We start from the raw sequence: 23,180 nt of genomic DNA, 5'->3' as shown, positions 1-23,180 counted from the left end.
TTCCATACTTATTTTGTCTTCCAAGTGCTGGAGAAATCCTACACTTTCCTGTAAATAACCTCCCCAGAGAATTCCAGTGACATTCTACATCTTAGCCCAGCATTCAGTGCTTCAGAGAATCAGAAACCCAGGCAGCAGTGATCACTCATACGTGATGCTTCTATATAGGCATATATTGCCACTCAAGGTTTCTCATTTGTACTGTAAATGTTTTATCTTTTTCAAGAAACTGCATCAAACCTGTAGAATTTTGGTGTCCGAGTTAGTCAAAAAGTAGTAATGCATTTGTCCAACAGTCTTGAGAATGAAAGACTCAAAGTAGATTGATCATATTACTAAAATATGATTTGTACAGTAATATGATTTGTGTAGTAATATGATTTGTACAGATCTTTTTACAGACTCTTAAGAATCAGTATTCTTAATATGAAACTGAATTTATTAGAGCTTATTAACATAATTTAAGTTGAGTGAAGTTTTAAGTAATATGATTAAATTTTCCTAAAATACTTGAGATGAATAAAATGCCAATTTTTCATACTGTTCTGAAGTCTTAAACAAATAGCTCACAATGGTGGAATGGAAGCATAATTTAGTAGACTGAAATTGCATTTTTTAAATGCAGTAAGATTTTAGAGTAACTTTAGACAAAATTAAGATAGCATTGCGATTGATTCAACAGGAACTGAGGCATATTGAAATCTGTATGCCAGTTTCATAATGAGGAATACTATTGTTTTAAAATGTGTTTTGGTTTATTAAATCATTACATTTGATTGTTATTAGGATAACTTATTTCGTGTATAAGTAAGCCTGTATATTTTACATTTATATTTAAACCATATCTGTAAAAGTTGTTTTGTTTTTTTATCACGACTTCATAGTGCATTCATGATGTATCTGAAAGATACACATTTTTTCAGCCAGTGGAGGTTAAATAATAGTTTAAACATTTTGTGCAGGTTTTTGAAAGCCAGAATATTTGAATAGGAAGTTTAATATTTCATTGGGATGACTTACAGTATTCCTGTCGTGACTGTAACAAAAATGGAAATATTTCATGGACCTGCGACTTTCAGTGCATTTCAGTGTCATCTTGATTGCCAAAGACTTTATCTTGACATCTTCTACGTTTAGAACCCTATCTGTGCTATTTTAGAAGTAACAAATTACTACCTTATCATAAAAGATTAAAAAAAAGTAATAGTGTAAGCTTTAGAAATTATTTTCACTCATAACTCGTATAACAATACAAAGTAGGTCTTAGAATAACGGACAGGGATGGAAACTGAAGCTTACAGAGAGACATGGAAGAGTCTCATCAGGGTCGTGCCTGGATCTGCCTAGTTTGAAGGAACACAAGGCAGGCTTAAGTTGACCGTTTCTACAGGAAAAACATTCCACTTCTTTGTTACCATATGATGTCATGCGGGCCTTAAGCAGAACAGATGTGTAAAGTTTTATAAGCACTTACTCCATACTTCTATCCTTTTCTAACTAAACCTCCATATCCCCCCCCCCCCAAAACTTGCAGGAATTTCGAAAACAGAAAAAAAAGTGAAAGTGGAAGAAAAAAGCTCAACATCTTTTGGTATGAACAGAAAGCAATCTTTAAGAAAAGACTATAAAGCTTGAGAGTGGGAGGAAAGTCTGTCCCTTACTTGTTGAGTTCTGATTTATAAATGTGTTAGCGCTACTCAGCTCTAGACGGCGTCTTGAGAGCTCTGACAGTCTTCTATTTTCTGTCAAGTCTAAATCTTTCTCAGAAGTTTGTGTCTAACGTCTTTAGTTAAAATAATGGCCATTTTAAAGTAAGCCACCATTTTGATATTACTGAGACTTAAAAAACTAATGGTAGATAAACTAAGTAATTTCTTTGTCAAAATTTCTTCAACCTGCCATAGTAAAGAAAAATACTATCTGCTATCTCTTCTGTCTTACGTGCTAAATGCCTAAAAGATTTGAAAGAATGGACAACAGCTTTAACTGTGAATAGACTACTGACTGGAGCTGGGAAGTTGGCTAAAATACGGTCACTGACCTCTAGGCTAAAACAGTAGTTGAACAAATGTATGTACGTATACCTACATATGTATATGTATATATGCATGTCTATATAAGATGAATTCTAAAGAAAATGTTCTAGGATATTGCTTTAGCATCAATTATTTTTGTCAGAGCTCATATAATTGGAGAAAACAAATGCTTTTAAGATTTTGGGGAAGCGTAGCATGATGAAGTACAGTTTTTTTTTCTTTGCATTTTAGCCTTCATTCTGGTACACACTGGGAAGTATTGAAAGACTGAGGAATTATTTGTGGATTTACTTCATTTTTTATTTTTCCAAAGAGAGGACATTCATATATATATTTTTAAGTTTTCTAATTGAACTATTTATAGATATGCTGAGTCTCCTCAGTTAAGTCTTTCTTAAATTATGGAGTTCATTTCTTGCCACATCAGGAAACTGAGTTATATTACTCATTTAAAGATTTTAACTACTGTCTGTGTTAACTTTAAGGTGTCAGAGTTGGGATTTCTCAACACTGCTAATGAAGACCCCCTCTTATAGTCCAATAAGCTAATCAGGAGTTCCAGACTCATGACAGGAACAGTTTAATTGAATCCATCCACTCTGGGCAGGTGACTGGAATAGCTGATTAAAACATAAATGCTGCTTTTAGGTTAACCACAAAAACACAACTCAGGACCAGTCATGACTACTGACCTACTCACTTTTATCATTTAGGTAAGAGAAAAGAAAAGGATAAGGAAAAAAGAGAGAAGCGAGAAAAAGATCACTACAAACCAAAACAGAAGAAGAAGAAGAAAAAGAAGAAAAAATGTAAGCATCCTGGTGAGTATGCTAAAGTGATATTTCTCTTTCACCAAAATGCAGACATGATAAGACCCTCGTGTTCCTGGGAGTCCCTTAATTGTTGATTGTCTTGCTGACTTTGAAAATGTGCAGTGGTTTGTGCTTTTGTTTAACCATGTTTGATGACTTTTAATCTTGAAACTGATTGAAGACTTTGGTTTCCAGCATTATATTGAACCAGATCCTGACAAAGAGCCCTTCCCTGATCGAAAGGAATTAATTGCCAACCTAAAATTGGGTATTTTTTTTAAATTAACTTTTAACATGTAAAAGAAAAATGCAGCTTTGGGATGAGAACAAAGGTATTTTTCTATCAGTAATGTATCTTGAAGGAAAGAGGAAAAGGAAGGCTTGAGAAAGAAGGCTAGAAGAGATCATGGCGAAGAAATAAATGTAAAAGAAAAATGTAAATAAGAAAAAAGAAGTCAATGTAAATAAATGTCAGTTTGATTTGTGGGGGAGACAGAATTGTAGATAAAGATAGCTAACAATCATAGTGACTTTTAAATAGACAGAGGCAGACTTGTATTCCGTGGCTTTTATGATCGTGTGTTGGAAGAATGAAAGAAATGCATTGCTTTAGCCTCCAGTCAAATTGAGTCCATATTAGAGCTCTTAATATGAATACTAAAAGAATAGAAGCATAGAATGTAATGACAAAAATTAAAAGGGGACTTTGGGGGAAAACCTAAAACAATAGTATACAGAGCAAAACATAGAGAAGAATAATTACAGAGCAAAGATATTAGAGTTAAATTCAAACATCAGTAATAAATTAATGTAGAGAGTGTTTTATGATAGAATTTAAGAATTTGAGAATTAAGTTACATGGGGGCATGGTCAGTGAGTAACAGTGGCTGAAAGATTGTGCTTGGGAGAAAACAGATAAAACAGTAAAAGAAGAAAAAGAGACACAGACACCCAGAACCTCATAGCACAAGCTACAAACTTTGAGGGTCACGTGCATTCGTGGAAGAAACAGTAAAAAGAAAACAAGAGAAAAGCACCCCCCACACACACACCCACACACACACACACATACACCCACACACCCACACCCACACCCAGAACCTCATAGCACAAGCTACAAACTTTGAGCATCAGGTGTATTTAAATGCTGCATGGAAAATGGCATGGTAAGACCAATATTCATAAATCTGTGACATTTCTTTATACAAAAGATGGGCCAGAGGAAACGGAACTCAGTGAAGCAATCCCACTTACAGTTGAATCCAAAAAGTTAAAATACCTAGGAATAAACCTAAAAAGGAGGTGAAGGATCTTTTCGATGAAAACTCTTTTAATTTAAGACATTGTTAAAATAAATGGAGGATGACACAAAGCAGTGGAAGAGCATTCCCCCTGTTCATGGGTTGGAAGAATAAATATTATTAAATGGCAGTCCTACCACAAGCAGTCTATAGATTCAGTGTGATCCCTATTAAAATCCTACTGACGTACTTCCAGGATATTGAACAGCTCACCCAACAATTTATATGGTATGGGTAGGGGTAGATAATGTTTATGCAAAGAGACTCTCATGCCTGAATCTCTGAATTCTCAGGTTCAATCCCTGTACCACCATAAACCAGAGCTGCTCAGTGCTCTGGGAAAATATGTTTTTATATGGAGTTACAGAAAAACCACTAGGAAAAATAAGAAAAATGGAGGCATCACAATTCCTGACTTCAGTTTACATCATAAAACAGTGTGGTATTGGAACAAAAATGGACACAGGATAGAGAGCCCAGACTAAAGCCACACATGCATAGGCCCATGATAGACGAGAAATGAGCCAAAACTGTCCTCCGGGAAAAAGAAAGTCTCTAACAAATGGTGTTGGGTGAATTTGACAGCCACATGCAGAAAAATGAAGCTAGACCACCACTTAACACCACACACCAAAATTAACTCAAAAATGGATCAAAGGTCGGGATATTTGACCTTTGTATTCATAGATGAATACATTGGTGAAACATTTCAGGACCTCAGCACTAAAGACATATTTGGAGAATATTTTGGAGAACCAAAAATGACCAGATGGGACTATGTCAAGTTAAAAAGCTCTTGCACATCAAAAGAATTTTCATAAGGATAAACCCAGCAAATGGGAAAAGATATTTGCACACTACACTATAGAAAGGCTGTTAATACCAAACATCTATAAAGAACAACTACAGCTCAAAAAAAAAAAAAAAAAAATCCCAAATAAAATGTGGGCAGAAGATATGAATAGAGGGTTCTCTAAAGAGGAGACCTGCACATGGCCCACAGACGTGTGTGGAAATGTTCTAATTCACTTATCAGAGGCAAATCAAAACCACATTGAGATTCCACCTCACACCTGTGAGAGTGGGCTCCATCAGTGAAACAGAAGCTAAATGTTAGAGAGGCTGTGGAGACAGAGGAGCCTACCACACTGCTGGTGGGAATGCTAACTGGTGCAGCCTCTCTGGAGAGCAGTCTAGCGAATCCTTAAAAATTACAAATGGAAATGCCATAGGACCCAGCAATTGCACTGCTAGGCATTTACCCAAGAGACATACTAACACTGATTTGAAGAGACACCTGCACCCCCATGTTCATAGCAGCTTTATTCACAATAGCAGAAGCCTGGAAACAACCAAAATGCCCTTCAACAGATAGCTGGATAAAGAAGATAAGGGATATAGACTCCACAGAGTGTTACGCAGCAATGAGAGGGGGTGACAGTGTGTCCTTTGGGATAAAGTGGCTGGACTTGGAGAAGATGATGCTCCGTGAGGCCAGTAAGGGGGTGATGGACACCTACAGGATGGTTTCCTATATGAAACACAAAGAATGCATGGCATGTAGAGAATGGAGTATATAAATGTGAATAAAAACATATCAACCACTTTTCAAGACTGGGAGAGTTATAGTGGTTATCTGTGGGGATGGTGACACAGACCTTTGATGATAGTGGTGAAAAATAAAAGGGATAGAAAAGGAAAGGAAAGGGAAAGAAAGAAAAAAGAAAAGAAAGCGGGGAGGAAGCAGAGGCAGAGTACAGCCTACCATTGGGGAGAGGCAGCTCGAATCCTGAGCTCTACCAGCACCTGGGGAATAGACTGGACCTTTTTAAAGTACAGAAATCACCTTTCCATTTTTGTCTTGCTCATCAAGATTTTACTGAGATAATCAGAGCCTCATGATCCCTGCCAGGTATGTACTACCTGTGGTCTTGTCTCTTAGGTGTCCTTGCCTAGTCAACTCATTACTGTCTAATGACCTCGCTGTGCATGCGCGAGAGGAGGAAGTGATTGGTGATTATTTATATCCTGAAACATGCCTTTCTCATTTGGTAGTGAGTCTTCTGGTTGCTGACACTTGGCTAATGTTCCTTTGTGTGTCTTATGTTACAGATTACTCAGACTATGAAGATAGTTCCCTAGAATTTTTGGAAAGATGCTCTTCTCCACTAACTCGATCCTCTGGGAGTTCTCTTGCTCTGCGAAGCATGTTCACGGAGAAAAATGCAGCTTACCAGTATCCAAGGGCAATTTTGTCAGTTGATCTTAGTGGTGAAAGTATGTGGAACCATATGATGCTTAAAACAAATCTTGAGATTCTTAAATGTGAAACTGAGAATGAAACACGCTTTGCTGGGGGCTTTTCTGGAAAGGCCATACAATTTAATAATTTGAAATAGCAACATTCTGAGCCAGCTTTAGTTCAGATGAAGAAGATTGGCTTTTAGACTGGAATGTAGATGAGATGGTAAAGAAAGCCTTAGCGTCTACTATACACTGTATAGTATATACTATACTCCTGTGCGTGCCTCTGTGTACGTGTGTGTGTGTGTGTGTGTGTGTGTGTGTGTGTGTGTGCGGTCTCCCCAGCATAAAATGTAGATAATAATATGTACATTGTCTAAATGAACATAGGCTTATAGGTTATGTAATTCACTGTCCTTATTAGTATTAGAATTTAAACACAAACTAGGGTCTTTCTTGACTTCAAATATAATGTTTTCATCAACCAAACATAGCCTTAAAAGTGCACTTTGGAATCCTGATCACATAATTGTGGAACAGATATGTAATGTGGAACAGCCAGGTGTTGGACACACTCTTGTGGTAGAAGACCGTGTCAGACTGCAAGGACCCTGCAGTTAAAATAGCAGGTTTTCCTGCAGATCCATTCCTGGCAGTAGAAGGTTTGAGGACTCTTATTTTCCAGTATTTTAAGAAATGGGAGAAGAGACTTTCAGCTTCTGACATAGCCGTGGCTTGAGACTAGAACTCCAGTAGGAAGAAGAGTTGAAATGAAGAGTTAGGGAGGGGTTATCATTTTTATGTAAATGCTCAGGATGCATGATCACTTCTCATCTTTTTTAAGTGTCTTTCATGTTAGATACTAGGTTACAGGTTACCTTTCACTCTGTTAATACCAGTTCTCTTTCAGGCCTAACTCCTATTTTACTTATGGTGGAGAAAAGGATGTCTTTCCCTTTACTTTAAAGAGGGAAGGTGGTACTTAATGATTTTAGTTTAAAAAATGACAATAGGGAAAAATTGGACACAACTTTTCCTCCCAGCCTTTCCAACAGTGAATCTTCCTTGCCCCACTTGGACCAGTGGCTCCAACGCCCAGTGGACATTATAATTTTGCCAGTATGCTTTTAAGGCATACTCTCTTCTCCCACCGCACAGTTAAATGAGATTTCTGGAAAGGGGACTCCTAGAAATAGACATCATTTAGGTGATTCTGTGGGGCTGAGTAACAGATAGGAAAGCACATGATGGAGTCAGGCAGTAGCGCAGCGGGTAAAGTGCAGGTGGCAAAAAGTGCAGGGACCAGCGTAATGACGTGATGGTCCCTGTTAGAGCTCCTGTCTGCCACCTGCAGGGGAGTCGATTTACAGGCAGTGAAGCAGGCCTGCAGGTGTCCTTTCTTTCCCCATCTCTCCATTTCTCTCTGTCCTATCCAGCAACAACAATAACTACAACAATAAAACAACAAGGGCAACAAAAGGGAATAAATATTTGTAAAAAAGAGAAAGAAAGAAAAAGGAAGAAAGAAAGAAAGGAAAGAAAGGAAGAAAGAGAAAGAAAGAATTACGTAAGAACACACCATGAGCCATCAAGATCTGGAAATTTTGTCATGATAGGGACTGGGAGATTACTTGTGAGTTGGCAGTGCCACACTGAAACCAGAAGGCGCGAGGAGGGAAGAAACCTCATGACGGAGTTCTTTCAGATCCTCCGTGTCTTTTCCCCGCCCTTCCCCTGTGGGTTTAAACAACTGCAATGAAAGTATTAGTAAAGGCCAGAGGTTCTCCAGTCTTGGTCTGTTAGAGCCACCCAGAGTACATGTTAAAACACAGTCCAGGCCTCACCATCAGAATTTCTGATTTATAGCAAGTTCCCAAATGACGCTGATCTGGAAACTACTCTTGAGAATCCTCTAGAAACGGCAGTCATGGGTCCAGGGAAAGCAGTTGGAAAGCGAAGGAGATTTCTATAGCTGCTCAGCTGGAGTTAGCGCCCAGGTGGCTGCAGGGGCTCAGTCCTAGGACGCAAAAGATTGTTTATTTGATGCTTGGAAGTTAATTAAAACTTAATTTTCCTGTCAATTTCTAAGATTTGCATTCTAACACCATACAACATTATTTTGATCGTGCAAACGTGAGATGTGTAGCAATTCCTTTCAGTGAAAGTAATTTTAAATTAACATTAACTCTGTTAGGATTATTATCCATTTAATATCATAGACATACTGAGACAGTACTTGAAACTGTTTGATCTGTGGTCAAGTCTAACTTTTTGAAACATGAACTTTGTATTCAAGAAAGCCCAAAAGAAAACTCTAAATTTCGTGGTCCGGAGGTGACACAGTGGATTCTCAACCCTGAGGTCCCAAATTCAATCCCTGACAGCACCAGAGTGTACCAGAGTGATGTCTGGTTCTTTCTCCTCCAGTCATTCTCATGAATCAGTAAATACATTGTTAAAAAAAAAAAAAAAAAAAAAAAAACCTTTAAATTTGGACTTAAACCAGCAAAATTAGTAATGACTTAATTTCTTTAAGTCCTCAAAATAACAGAAACTGCCAGTTTTAGAAAGGTTGTATGTTATGGTTGGGCAATGGTCCATCCAGTTAGAGCATGTGCTGACATCTTCAAAGCCCCAGTTCAAACCCTGGTTGCCATCAACCCTGAGGTCCCAAGTTCAATCCCTGACAGCACATGTACCAGAGTGATGTCTGGTTCTTTCTCCTCCAGTCATTCTCATGAATCAGTAAATGAATTGTTAAAAAAAAAAAAAAAAAAAACCTTTAAATTTGGACTTAAACCAGCAAAATTAGTAATGACTTGATTTCCTTAAGTCCTCAAAATAACAGAAACTGCCAGTTTTAGAAAGGTTGTATGTTATGGTTGGGCAATGGTCCATCCAGTTAGAGCATGTGCTGACATCCCCAAAGCCCCAGTTCAAACCCTGGTTGCCATCTCCAGGGTGGAAGCTTCATGAGCAGTGAAGCAGTGTTGCAGGTGTCTTTCTCCGTTCCCTCAACTTTCCCCATGCCTCTCAATTTCTCACTGTCCTATCAAACAAAAAGAACAAAAATGGCTGCTGGGAGTAGTGGATTCCCTATGTAGGCGCCAAGCTTAACCCTGGTGGCAATTAAAAAAGATTTTTTTTTTATTATCTAGTCAATCTATTGCTCCTTGCATGTTTTCCTATACTCCTGTATTTCTACTGAGCTTAGTTTTCTCCATTATGTCCTAAGGCTTAAGGAGAATTCATTGTTCTGTAAAGTATTGTTTTTAAAATAAACTCAAAATATCTGAGATTACTTAGTTGAGGAAGAAATAAAATAGACTAGTAAAATGTTTAGTCATTTAATACGTATATGTAACACTTTTTCGTTTGAATCACTCAACTTTCACTGATATGATTAAATATGAAAAGAAAAACTTTCCATATATATTCACTCCCTGCTTACCTCTTCCACAAATCTGAAGTGACTGCTGTGGATGGATGGATGGATGGATGGATGGATGGATGGATGAATGGATAGATATGTATCAGGCCTCAGCACTAACTGATGATGGAACGTTTAACAGTGTCAGTTGCTTTCTCGAAAACTCTTAAGCAATGGGAGATGAATGATAAGCTGGTCTGTTTGGTTCTTTTGTTTTTACAAGAGTACTGCTCAGCTGTGGCTTATGATGGTGTGGAGTATTGAACCTGGGACCTTGAAGCCTAAGGCATCAGAGTCTGTTTGCATGAGCACTATACTGTCTTGCCCACGCAGTAAGCAGGTCTGGGTATGATTCAGGATATTTGACTGCTCCCCTGACTAGTCCCCATGTTGGGAATTAGCGTTAATGACTTCTGCCACATATCTTGTGATGGCTCAGTTTCCATTTCTGTGTGCATGAAAGCTTTTTCATAATTTCTTCTGTCACAGATAACTCCCTTAAAATATTTGCTTTGAGTTTTTTTCACATTACCCTGAGCTGTATAGTGGTATTTGACAACAGTTGTAATTGAAAAATCTAAAATCCGTTATTCAAGTCAAGTTGTATGCAGAGATTACCCACATAATCTTATTTCTTGAATGTATCAATTTTGAAGGTTTTTTTTATCATAAGTTTAAAAATCCCTTGGGGATTTTATTTATTTATTTATTTATTTATTTATTGCCTCCAGGGTTATTGCTGGGGCTCGGTGTCGGCACCATGAATCCACTGCTCCTGGAGGCCATTCCCCCCCCTTTTGTTGCCCTTGTTGTTGTAGCCTTGTTGTGGTTGTTATTGTTGGTGTCATTCATTGTTGGAGAGGACAGAGAGAAATATAGAGAGGTGGGCAAGACAGGGATAGAGAAAGACAGACACCTGTAGACCTGCTTCACCGCCTGTGAAGCGACTCCCCTGCAGGTGGAAGCCGGGGGCTCGAACTGGGATCCTTATGCAGGTCCTTGCACTTTGTGCCACGTGTGCTTAACCCACTGAGCTACCGCCCGACCCTCCCGCCTTGGGGATTTTATGACTTCAGTTTAAGAAATAACGAGGGGCTGGGTGGTTTTCACCAGGTTGAGAGCATAGTTACCACTCACAAGGACCTGGGTTCAAACCCCTGGTCCCCACTTGCGGGGTGGAAGCTTCACAAGTGGTGAAGCAGTGCTTCAGGTGTCTCTCTCCCTCTCCCTATTCCTTGTAGTTTCTTTCTGTCCTATCAAATTAAAAAATAATAAATAATTTAAAATAATGAGGAAACAATGACAGGCTTCACATTCACTAAGTCCTTTATACAGTTGCCTTACTGGTAAGTGACTGCATTCTTCAAGCAAGTCATGTATTTTGTATTTCAAGTCCTTACTGGAGTGTCTGTGTCAAGACACACTGTATCACACCTCTCCAGAGTGTCTGTCTCTGTGGTACAAGTCTGTTTACTACCCACGATCCTTGTGAAGATACAAAGGAACGATGTCTGTGAATGTACTTGACAACTTTGTAAATTCAAATTATCAGCATCATCCTTAGCCGTGACCACCCAGCACCCGCTTAGTTAGAGAGCGCTTAGAGAGCACGTTGAGTTATTTGCAGTTCACGCCTTGCGCCAGTCATCACCAATTCAGAGACACGTGATCGCCTCCCATTTGCTTGCCCTCCCTTTCTAGATACTTAATGACTCGCACTCATTCTTCAGAGCTCTTTGCTTTCTGAGTAATTACATGAAGATGGGAAAAACTATATGCTCTTTTTTTTTTTTTTTTTGCTATATTCCAGACTTGTCAGATGTGGACTTCCTAGATGATTCCTCAACAGAGAGTTTGCTTCTGAGTGGAGATGAGTACAATCAGGACTTTGATTCCACCAACTTTGAAGAGTCCCAGGATGAGGATGACGCTCTGAATGAAATTGTGCGGTGTGTCTGTGAAATGGACGAGGAGAACGGCTTCATGATCCAGGTGCTCTGCGGTGTTGAGTGGCTTAGTTCAGATGCTCAGTAACAAGCAGCGGGGGGGGGGGGGGGGGGGGGGGGAGGCCGCCGTTACTCCACTAGCCGCGCCATTGAAGCTAGAGGTTTCGAACTGCCTCTCGCCTCTCACATCTAACGTGCCAGCACTAGCGGTTGAGAAATCTTCTCCTTACTTACGAGCGGGCAGTTTCTTATCTATGAATATCCCTTTGCCGGGATGTTAACTTTTGAGATTTTTCAAGCTGAGTTTCTCTTTCAGAGCTGTTCTGTAGGTGAGCAGCTTCATAAAGCAGCACGTGACTGGCCTGGGTTTCTGTTGTTTAATCACCTTTGTGTCAGCAGCATTCACAGCAGCATATATTGAAATAGCAAAATGCCCGCTCTTTCACAAAGATTGAAGGGGAATGTTCTTGTGAGGGTGACTCGTAATCAACCCCTCTGCTTAGAGAGTATTCTTCAGAAAATAAGGAAGCATAACCCAGATTTTGTAAAGACACTTAAAGATGTCAATACAGAGATGAAGAAAGAGTAATCACATTTTGTGTCCCTTTTTCAATAGTTTTCTCTGTAAGGAGACTTTAAATATCTTTTTTTTTTTTTAATTTCCTTTCTTTCCTTTTTACTAGATAGGACAGAGAGAAATTGGGAGGAGAGATAGGAGGAGAGAAAGGCAGACATCTGCAGATCTGTTTCATTGTTCATGAAGCTTCCTTCCTGCAGGTGGGGGAGGTGGGGGGGGGCATTGCCTGGAAAGCAGGTACTTACACCTGGTACCTGCCGTACCCTCACCTGAGCGCACCACTGCAGAGGGTGTTGCGGTAGGCACTGCCACCAGCTTGCAATAAGTGATTCCAGCACTTTAATACGTAAGTTTTAAAGAGTTTTAAGTATCAGTGGGAAATAGGTGAGTGAAATAGTCTTGTGACTTTCTTTTTATGATTTAAGTTATTTATCAAAGCACATTTTAATAGGTACGACAAGTAGTTTTTGAAATAGTTGATGAAGATAAGATTCATAAGAAAATTCCAGTTAATTTGCTTTTACTATTTAGAATAAGGTCAGCTGATTGAAAGGGAAGGAAGACGCCTTTATCCTTAATGACTAAACCACTGTTACTAAGCCCTCCTGTTCCCTGGCAGTGTGAAGAGTGCTTATGCTGGCAACACAGCTTGTGCATGGGCTTGCTGGAGGAGAGCATTCCTGAGCAGTACCTCTGCTACGTGTGCCGAGACCCTCCTGGTGAGTCTTCCGTCACCGTGCCTGCTGTAAGGTGCCTGAGTGAGTCTTTCTGAGCTCCACAGCTATGTAAGATCCCGTTGTCTCTTTGTCAGGCAGACTCTCCTAACATGTTGAGAGCAGTACCCATTTTACTGTGCTAGAATAATCTCCCCTTACTACGTGCACAGGCAGGTGGGTTGGGTCACGGTACACCTGTTAGGACCCATACAAGCGCAGACAGTGACCTCGCTTCAGGGGCCCACCTTCAGAGGGAAGCTTCAGGAGTGGTGAAAAGTACTGCATGTGTCTGTCTGTCTACCTCTCTGTCTCTCCCTCCTCTCTTAGTCTCACTCTATCAAAAAGAGAAAAAAAGTAAAGGAAAAAGGGGGGGGGGCATTAGAATGGCTACTGAGAGTAATGGCTTTATTGTGTACGCACCAAGCCTCAGCTAGAACCCTGCTGGGAAGGAAAAGAAAATAAGATAAATGGGTCCAGCCCCTGTGGAGAGCAGTCTGGAGAACTCTCAGAAGGCTAGAAATGGACCTGCCTTATGGCCCTGCAGTTCCTAAGGAACCCAACACACCCATCCAAAAAGATCTGTGTACACCTATGTTCTTGGCAGCACAGTTTGTAATAGCCAAAACCTGGAAGCAACCCCCAGGTGTCCAGCAACAGATGAGTGGCTGAGCAAGTTGTGGTCTAGATACACAATGGAATACTACCCAACTCTTAAGAATGGTGACTTCACCTTCTTCACCTCACCTTGGATGGAGCTCAGAGGACTCATGTGAGAGAAGGGAGTATGGGATGATCTCACTCATGGACTGAAATTAAGAAATAAGAACAGAAGGGAAAACACAGAGCAGAACTTGGACTGGGTTTGGTGTAGAAGGACCAAAGTGAAGGACTCTGCGGCCGGGTTCAGACCTGGCGCCTGATGGTGGAGGGTTAGAATGTTTTGCAGAGAATGGAGACAGTACACACATCTACCAAAAACTTTATTAACTCTTTAACTCTTGTTGACTGTAGACCATTAATCCCCTCAATTAAAAAATTCTTCAGGCAGCTGTTGAAAATGTCAGCATAAATTCTTCAGTATAATCAGAACCTTAAGGGACAGAGCTATGGCTTTGTGCTGAAGCAGAGCCCACCCAGTATATGCCTCTGTATGAAATTCTGAGAAGCTTTATCTGTGGCTGTTGATTAAGACTTACTCTTAACACTCCTCCAGACATGGTTTTCAAAAAGTTTCTGAGAAACTTTTTTCATGGCCAACTAATTTTGGAGCAAAGTGCCATGTACAATCCCTTTTTCCTTGTTGGTCAAACAACTAGAGCAAAGAAAACAAAACGTCTTACTCACAAGGATAACTTTAGACACGGCAGGGCCAAGAGCAGAATCTGTGCCTTTTGACTCCCTGTTGAGTGTTCCTTCCATCTTATGTCTTCTGCCTTGCTGGAGACTCCTGGAGGGAATCAGCTTTCTGCATATTTATACTTTGAACTCCCAAGGCAGAGACAGCATGTGTTCAATTAAAGCTGTATGTCCTTATTTCTAGTGGAATAGTTAATAAAAAGACCTTCTACTATATGACTGTGTAATAGGGAAAATAGATGTGTAAGAAACCTAGTCATAATACCATGTAATTACTACTGACGTGGCAGCTGTAGCATTGGAAGCCTGGCAGTGCTTCTTCACCCAGTGTCCTGCACACAGCAGCGTGTGTGAAGACCTGGGTTCAGGCTTGCCTTGCTTACTGAGTGGTATTGATAGGGTGCCAATAAAGGGAAATCTGAGTGGGATCTTGTGATTTTATTGCCAACTTCATCCATAGGTCAGAGGTGGAACGCCAAATATCGTTACGATAAGGACTGGTTGAATAACGGGAGAATGTGTGGGCTGTCATTTTTAAAAGAAAATTATTCTCATCTCAATGCCAAAAAGATCGTCTCGACACATCATCTGCTTGCTGATGTCTACGGTGTCACAGAAGTGCTGCGTGGATTGCAGCTGAAGATTGGAATACTCAAGTAAGTGGAGGTGACAGGAGGGTCACATTGCAGGGTGAATTTAATTCAGACGGAGTCAGGTGACCCTTTGATGTTTCATATTAGCAGTTTGGGAGCCATGATAGTTAAGTAATGTTTGTTTAAACAGAGATTCATGACTTTTGGTTGAATATGTACTTCATATGCCTTTTCTCCTGGAACAAATTATTATAATTGTCTTGAAAGAGAGAGAGAGAACACCAGAGCATTGCTGTGGCACTTGTGGGACCTCACAAGTCCATCGCTCTAGCCACTAGGCTCCCTGGGCCTGAACAAGTATGAATGAAAGTAGATACAGCGCCTGTCCCTACTCCACATTTTTGTGCACTTGTCAGAATGAGGTCCAGTTATTAGTAAGTCTATATTTTGTGTACTTCCTGATTGCTGTCAAGATGAAATATGTTTAATAGTATTTTTACTGACCTTAATATTGAGTTTGTAGGACCAACCAGTTGTGCAGTCTGTCCATCTCTCTGCTGTGCACCAAATACTTCCAGTCATTCCTGACTAGTACTGTTTTCCCTTACAAAAATCTGAACCTCCCTAAACCACACATCAGAATGTTCTTAAAGCCCTTGTGTTCAGTTCTTCATAATACTTGACAACAAATTCACTCAAAAACAAATTTTAAAAAGCATACACACACACACACACACATCTGTGCAGGTGCTTCTCAGCTTGTACACATTCAGCTCATACTATTTCAGTCTGCTGGGTACTGTTGTCATTGTGACCTTATAAAAGATAGCTGAGATCATGCTGTAAAGGGTACAGTTCCATACAGTTCCCACTTGTCCCCCTCCTATACTACGATCTTGTCAGCCATTATTAAATCACTAATAAAAAAAAATCATCAAGCAAGTGCAGTGCAGTAAAACTTCAGGTTAACTTAGATCCCACTGAAACCCCAGGTCCATTCCATCCACAACCCATAAACCCAGTACCGGTTTGGCTACAACAGCGACACTCAACACCTTATCAACTGGGAGAAAGTCTAACCTCGGCAGATGAAGAGAGGACTACAAGAGCTGGATATGGGTGAAGGCCTGGCTCACTTTGATGATGGCCTTGTAGGTCAGTAGCAGGCCCTCCACCATCTGGGGCTCTAGTCGGGGAATCCTTGCATTCCCACAAAGTTAGGGTGGACCTAGACTTCTGATGCATCCCTCTCTCCACCGTCATTGATTGCTCCCATGAATACTGTCATCATGATCCCTCTTGTGGGCCTCTCCAGGACCATGCCTTCACTGTAGAGCAGCAAATGGGTCATCCTACTCTGGTTCTCGAGGAAGATTTGTTCTGAAATGAGTGCAGCCTAGAATGCTCCTATCTGTGACCATGGACTGCGAGCTCAGACTGACAGGGCTCAGGTTACACAGGCTCCTGTGCTGAATAGGAATATGGGCCCCAGTTCAGATTGATGGGGTAAACAGTTAATTGTGTTTATATACTTTGCTCATGTTTGGGAGCTATTCTGTTCCCTAATCCGGCTTTCTAGTCCTACTCTCAAGTCTGACACCATCTTCCCAGATAAATTTTAGTCCACCTGCATGTTAGCTGTCAGGCTTAGGCAAAAATGACTATAGAAATCAGCCCCTTGGAGCGTACCTAAAATAGACTTCCTAGTCTCATCCCACCTGAAGGTTCCTAATTTCATCTGCTCTACTCCTACCTCTGGGTTCCTGTTTATTAAACCATTTGTCTTGCTTTAGTATCTCACTGCTTTTTGGGCATCTAGTTGCAGATGCTACTATCACTCCAACCTGACTTCCCTAGACAAATGATTTCACCAATGGTTCCTGAAATCTTACCTCTTTGGAGCCCTACCCTGCTAGGGAAAGATAGAAACAGGCTGCCAATGTCCGTGTCCAGCAGAGAAGCAATTACAGAGGCCAGACCTTCCACCTTCTGCACCCCATAAAGAATTTTGGTTCACACTTCCAGAGGGATCATGAACAGGGAAGTTTCCAGTGGAGGGAATAGGGCACAGATCTCTGGTGATGGGAACTGTGTGGAATTCTTTTACAGTCTTGCTAATGATTACTAAATCACTAATAAAAAATGAAAAAAAAAAAAAGATGTGAGTTGATGAGCTTATCTCCTTTCAGCTCAATACCTTCTTGGTGCACAGCAAATAAAGTCCCAGTTCTTCAGCATGCAGGTGTTGAGTCTGTTCATAGTACGGATTCCATCTATCACACCATATGGACTCCGTCTGCTCTATATTATGTTGCTATGTCTTCCATGCCTACTCTCTCCTAATCCCCCCCCCCCCCAGCTGTTCCAAGAATAGCAAACCACAGTCGCTGAAGGAAGCATGCCTTCATACCTGGAGTTGAACCTGTTAGGATAGTAGTCCACGTGCCTTTTCTCTAAGCCTCCAGTAGGGGCTTTATAGTTTGTCCAAGATTCTCGTGGTGCATAGGGCTTCAACCCTCTTTATACGATGTAGTTGATATAGTTTAGTGCTTTTAAATAGTCTGCATGGACATTAATTTGCTAGGAGTTCAAAAGATTAAATTTGTGTTTTCTGAAACACTACATAGGTATTATTCCAAGAAAACTAATTTGACTCTTGTGTTTTTTTTTTTCTACCTTGGAAATTACTAACTCATAAATTTCCTTGAGTGTCTGAACCGTTTATGCCTCCTCTCTTTACTTCAACTCTGATGAAAGAATTCCTACTTTACTTCCAGTGGCATTGTAATTACTACAGAATGAACTAGGCCATATCAGACTCAGATCTTTCCTTAGGGCTTTGTTACAGGCTTTGTCATCGAGGATGTAGTTAATACAACCTCTCTGGAAACCAACTGGACAAGTTCTATGAAAGTAAAATTGTGTGTCAGACATGGTTTAGCAATTCCGCTTCTAGAACTTTATCCAACTAAGATAACTACCTGTGCAGAAATAGTCACCACACATTCCTATCTGAAGAGGAATTGGTTGGTTGTTTGAGACACATATGTTAGTAATGTGTAGCTTCTAGGACAGAAATAAGGACGTTCAGTTTGTGTTGGCATGGGAAGGTGATCATGCCTGTTACTTATGAAATCGCTAAGTTGTATGATTATATAAGAGGCCTGTTTGTGTAAAAAGTATCTTGTTTTAGTATATGTTGCTTTATAAATATTTCCTTCCCCATTTTTAATGAGTTGACATTAGTTCATAAAACTAAAGTTCTAGGGGTCTGTCTGCATACTTTACATTTGTTTTCGAGTCACTCAACCCACCACTAAAGCCATAGTTCGCATTGTCAGAATAAGATCTTCTCTAACGGCTCCTTCCCCTCCTCTCCTCTCCCCCTTTAACACCGTCGTGTTAACTGTGTCTAAGAGGTCGTGCTAGGGCCAGGCAGTGGTGCAGCTGGCTGCACGCACATATCACAGTGCATGAGGACCCAGCTTCAAGCCCCCATCCATCCTACCTGTAGGGCAGAGCTTCCTAACTGCTGAAGCGGGGCTGCAGGTGGCTCTGCCTCTCTCCCTCTCTGTCTCTCCCTTCCTCTCAGTTTCTGCCAGTCTGTCCTGCAGAGAAATAAAGATGCTTTTAAAGAAGTGTTTTCTTTTAGCTATATTCTACATAGAAATGAAACTTTTGTAATAGTCTTTTCATTTTACTCCTGAGGAGGGTACGCTTTCATCTTTCTTGGTAGAATAGTATTCCTTCAGATATCTATATATCACAGCTTCTCTATCTTGCCATCTGTCCTTGGCATTTGGATTGGTTCCATGTCCGGCTATTGTGAGTAACACTCAGTGCTGTGAACATAGAGCTTCTTATAGCCTCTCAAATTGGCATTTCAATTTTCTTTGGCTAAGTGCCTAGGAGTGGTATTGGAGCAACATATGGTATTTCATCTTTTATGGTATTTTCATTTTTAAGGAGTCTTCCTATCATTTTTCATAGTTTGTTCTAGGTTATATTTCTGTCAGCAGTGTAGCAAGTTCCTTTTGCTTTGCCTGTACTTGTCTCCAAACTTAGTCCATTCTCACTATTCTCATTTTGCTGATAATGAGTGTTATTGTACACTGATTCACATGTGCTCCATTTGTATTTGTAATTTGTGTGTTTTCTTTGGGGGAATTATCTCCTTAGGTCTTTTTTCTTTTTAAAAAAAATATTTATTCCTTTTTGTTGGCCTTCTTGTTTTATTGTTGTAATTATTATTGTTGTTGTTGATGTCATCATTGTTGTATAAGACAGAGAGAAATGGAGAGAGGAGGGGAAGACAGAGAGGGGAGAGAAAGACAGACACCTGCAGACCTGCTTCACCGCCTGTGAAGCGACTCCCCTGCAGGTGGGGAGCAGCCGGGGGCTCAAACCGGGATCCTTACTCCACCGGTCCTTGTGCTGTGTGCCAGTGCACTTAACCCGCTGCGCTACCGCTCCACTCCCTTTTTTCTTTCTTCTTCTTCTTTTTTTAATCACCAGTGCTTCACTGAGTGAATTTTTCGGCAGAGAAAGAGGGGAGGAAATAGCACAGCACAAAGCTTCCTCCTTCCCTCCAAGGCTGGGCTTCCCAGATCACATGCTTACAGAGCAAGAGCACTGTCCAGGCCGCTATTCTGCCAGCCCTTCTTCTGCCCGTCTTTTACAAGGGCTGTTTCTCTTGTGGAGCCCTTTGTGTTCTTTATATACTCTGGACAGTGGGTCCTTGTTGAACATGTATATGCCGGTATCTTCCCACACAGTGGGTTGCCAGTTAATTTTTGTCCTCAGTGCTTTCGTTGTATAAAAACTCTATAATTTGATGTAGTCTTGTTCATTTTTATTTCATTTGCAAGTGGAGTTGAGCCTCCCCTCCAAATACATTTGCTGTTTTTTAAAAATTTTTATTATCTTTATTTATTACATAGAGACAGTCAGAAATTGAGAGGAGAGTGGGAGAGAGACAGACAAGACAACTGCTTTACCACTCACAAAGTTTTCCCCCTGTAGGAGGGGACTGGGGTCTTGAACCGGGGTCCTCAAACATTGTAATGTGTGCTCAGCCAGTTGCCTCACCACCCAGCCCCCAAAGTACATTTCTTTTTTATTTTTTTTTCTCCTTAACCTTTCTTTTTAATTTTTTTTTTAATAAAATGGAGATAATTGACAAGACCATAGGATAAGAGGGGTACAACTCCACACAGTTCCCACCACCAGAACTCCGTAACCCATCCCCTCCCCTGATAGCTTTCCTATTCTTTAACCCTCTGGGAGTATGGGCCCAAAATCATTGTGGGATGCAGAAGGTTGTAGGTCTGGCTTCTGTAACTGCTTCCCCGCTGAACATGGGCGTTGACTGGTCGATCCATACTCCCAGCCTGTCTCTCTCTCCCTAGTGAGGCAGGGCTCTGGGTAAGCAGAGCTCTAGGACACATTGGTGGGGTTGTCTGTCCAGGGACGTCCAGTTGGCAACATGGTAGCATCTGGACCCTGGTGACTGAAAAAGTGTTAAGATAGAAAGTGTTGGGGCTCACGTGGAGTGACTGCAGCCAGGAAGGTAAGCTTACCGAGGCCCTGTCACTAGTTCAGGAGACTCCGTGATAAAGAAAGAGACTCGGGGAGAATTCTGATATGAACGCTCGTGTCGTGCTGCGCCGTGGAGAAGAGAGAGAGGAGATCCGGAGCGGAGAGGGAACACAAATCTTTATTTGCACTGGCACCTCAGATGAGAGAGAAGCAGGTTGGGCCATGTGGAGGTAGCAAAAATGGCCGCCTCACGCAGCAACCTTTCCTGCGTCTAATCACCGAAGTGAAGAGCCGGCAAGAGAGAGAGGTGCGGAAGAAGAAGGGCTTTTATGGGAGCAGCTCTCGTGAGAATGGGAAGGGGGAGGAGTAACCATAGCACTCCAGGGTAGGATAGTAACTCTCGTGAGAATGGGGGGGGGAGTAACCAGAGCACCACAGCCATTGCGGGGAATAGACAATGCCCTGAGGGCACAACATGGCGGAACAGGCGCTCTGAGCATGTCCCAACTCTAGCGGGGACTAGCAATAGCCTGAGGGGACAGGATGGCAGATGTGACTGCATCGGCACAATTTCCCAGCACGCTCGATTTATTCAGGGGTGGGCTTGGGTATATATAGAGAAAGTTAAAGAACATTTTTCAAATACGTCAGAAATTATAGGTTTCTTAAAGGTCAGCTTGCCCCGATGGTAGGGGGCTGGTATGACAAGAATTGCTGCAGATACATAAAGGTCAAGATAATTAGTCTCCTGATGCAGGCATTTAATTTACCCAAAGGCGTTTGAGAGGAGAATAAACCAGGTAAGGTGAGATAGAGAGAAGATAAGCAAAGTTTGATGTAAATTAAGGACATCAAAGGGCACTGCTAGGAGTGTGTGATAAGGTGTGTTCTCCTCTGTGATCGATCAGGTGAGGTGAACTTTGAGTAAATGAACCTTAAAGCAGGCAGCCATGTGGCCTGCTGCTAGCAGGGAGAAACTGTGAGATCTCTGTGGGCTTGAGAGTCTTAACAACGGCGAGCTGAGTCTAGGCGAATTTTCCCTCTTGGCTCATCTCTATGGAGAGAGGCTAACAAGTGGGGTATCTTTCCAGACCTCCATTCAAGGATGGGAGAGCTCCCCTAAGCTCTACCAAGCTTTCACATAGTCCCACAAGAAAGCAGAACAAACTGTTGACTAGTCATGTACCTAAAGGCAAGGGTATTGCAGCCAAATCCTTTTTTTTTTTTTTTCTTTTTTTGTTTTTTACCAGATCACTGCTCAGCTCTGGTTTATGGTGGTGCAGGGGATTGAACATGGGACTTTGGAGCCTCAGGCATGGGAGTCTTTTTGCATAAGCATATTGCTATCTACCCCTGCCCCCAAATCCATTTCTAAGCTCTTTGTTCTGGAGAGTTTCTCCTATGTTTTCTGCTATGGGTCTTAAGGTTTCAGGTGTCTTAGCCATGTCCTTGGTTCACACAGAGTTCAGTTTTTTGTGGTGGTAAATAGTGATCTGTTCTCATTTGCACGCCTGTACTTGTCTAGTTTCCCCAGTAGCATGTATTGGAGAGACTTTATTGTTTTTGATTTTATTTATTTATTTATTTTTCCTCCAGAGTTATTGCTGGGACTTGTTGCTGGCATTAGGAATCCACTGTTCTTGGCAGCCAGTTTTTCAAATTTTTTTTTGTTGTTGTTTTTTGTTGGATAGAACAGAGAGAAATTGAGGTGGGTGGTGGAGATAGAGAGGGAGAGAGAAAGACACCTGCAGACCTCCTTCACTGCTTGTGAAGGGCTCAATTAGGTCCTAACTCTTCATGCTGTGTGCGTTTAACCCGGAACACCATGGCCCGGCCCCTAAGCCTGTTTTCTCTATTGAATGCCCTTGGCCCTTTACTGTAGGATAAATGTCCACATCTGTAGATTTATTTCCAGCTCTCTGTGCCTGTTTTGCTTTCAATACGAGGCTGTTCCTATTGCTTTCATTTGGTTTGAAGGCAGGGAGTGGGATGCCTCATTTTTTTTCTGATTTGACTGTTTTGTTCTCATAGATTTCTATTACAAATTTTACAGCTGTTTGATCTACCTTGAAAAAAAAATCACTGGGATTTTTGAGAAAGGGTGCTGAACTTGTAATTTTTTTAAATGAACTTTTAATTCGGGTGATATGGACATGTAAAAATGTTTATGTTCTTCCAGCAGTCGGCCCTTTTCCGATTTCTCAGTTCCTCATTTCTTTTAAACAGTGTCATGTATTGTCCTGTGGCCTTTTCTCCTTCTTTGCTTACTTTGTTTCAAACTTAGGTCATTGCTTTATTTTAATGATATTAAATCTCCCAACCTAAGAACATAAATATTTCTTTCATGTCTTCTGTCTTTTGTTTCTTCTCTCTCTGGAGAGCTTTTACCTCACTTGTTAAGTGTATATCCGAGTATGTTATCTTTTTAATGCAGTTGTGACAGTAAGTGACATTGTTTTCTTTGCTTCCCTTTCCTCCCACTCATGTCTGCATGTAGAAATCCCATAGCTAGATAAATAAGCAAGTTGACTCCTAGATCACTTTTTCATTGATGTAGAGACAAGAAAAGGATGCTTCATTCCTCCCGTGTCGTTAACACCTCCCGTGTGCTGCAGTAGCTTGAACCTGGGC

The 23,180-nt window shown here is 41.0% G+C and overlaps 1 protein-coding gene across 17 annotated transcripts in view; it reads left to right on the top strand.

The window, feature by feature from the left end:
• The window catches only part of PHF20L1 (PHD finger protein 20 like 1), a 79,395-nt gene that overhangs the window by 48,598 nt on the left and 7,617 nt on the right, over positions 1-23,180 (top strand). For 15 of the 17 annotated variants that reach the window (XM_060201131.1, XM_060201192.1, XM_060201189.1 and 12 more), the window contains 6 exons: positions 1,535-1,591; positions 2,750-2,857; positions 6,262-6,426; positions 11,634-11,815; positions 12,966-13,065; positions 14,879-15,074. In XM_060201131.1, coding sequence (XP_060057114.1) covers positions 1,535-1,591; positions 2,750-2,857; positions 6,262-6,426; positions 11,634-11,815; positions 12,966-13,065; positions 14,879-15,074 — 808 coding nt within the window. The remainder of the gene's footprint in view (positions 1-1,534; positions 1,592-2,749; positions 2,858-6,261; positions 6,427-11,633; positions 11,816-12,965; positions 13,066-14,878; positions 15,075-23,180) is intronic. The other 2 variants (XM_060201160.1, XM_060201196.1) reach the window with 2 other exon arrangements.

The sequence above is a fragment of the Erinaceus europaeus genome, chromosome 1 (genome assembly GCF_950295315.1).
Source record: "Erinaceus europaeus chromosome 1, mEriEur2.1, whole genome shotgun sequence".
Lineage (NCBI taxonomy): Eukaryota > Metazoa > Chordata > Mammalia > Eulipotyphla > Erinaceidae > Erinaceus > Erinaceus europaeus.
This window is presented reverse-complemented; position numbering and strand designations above follow the sequence as displayed.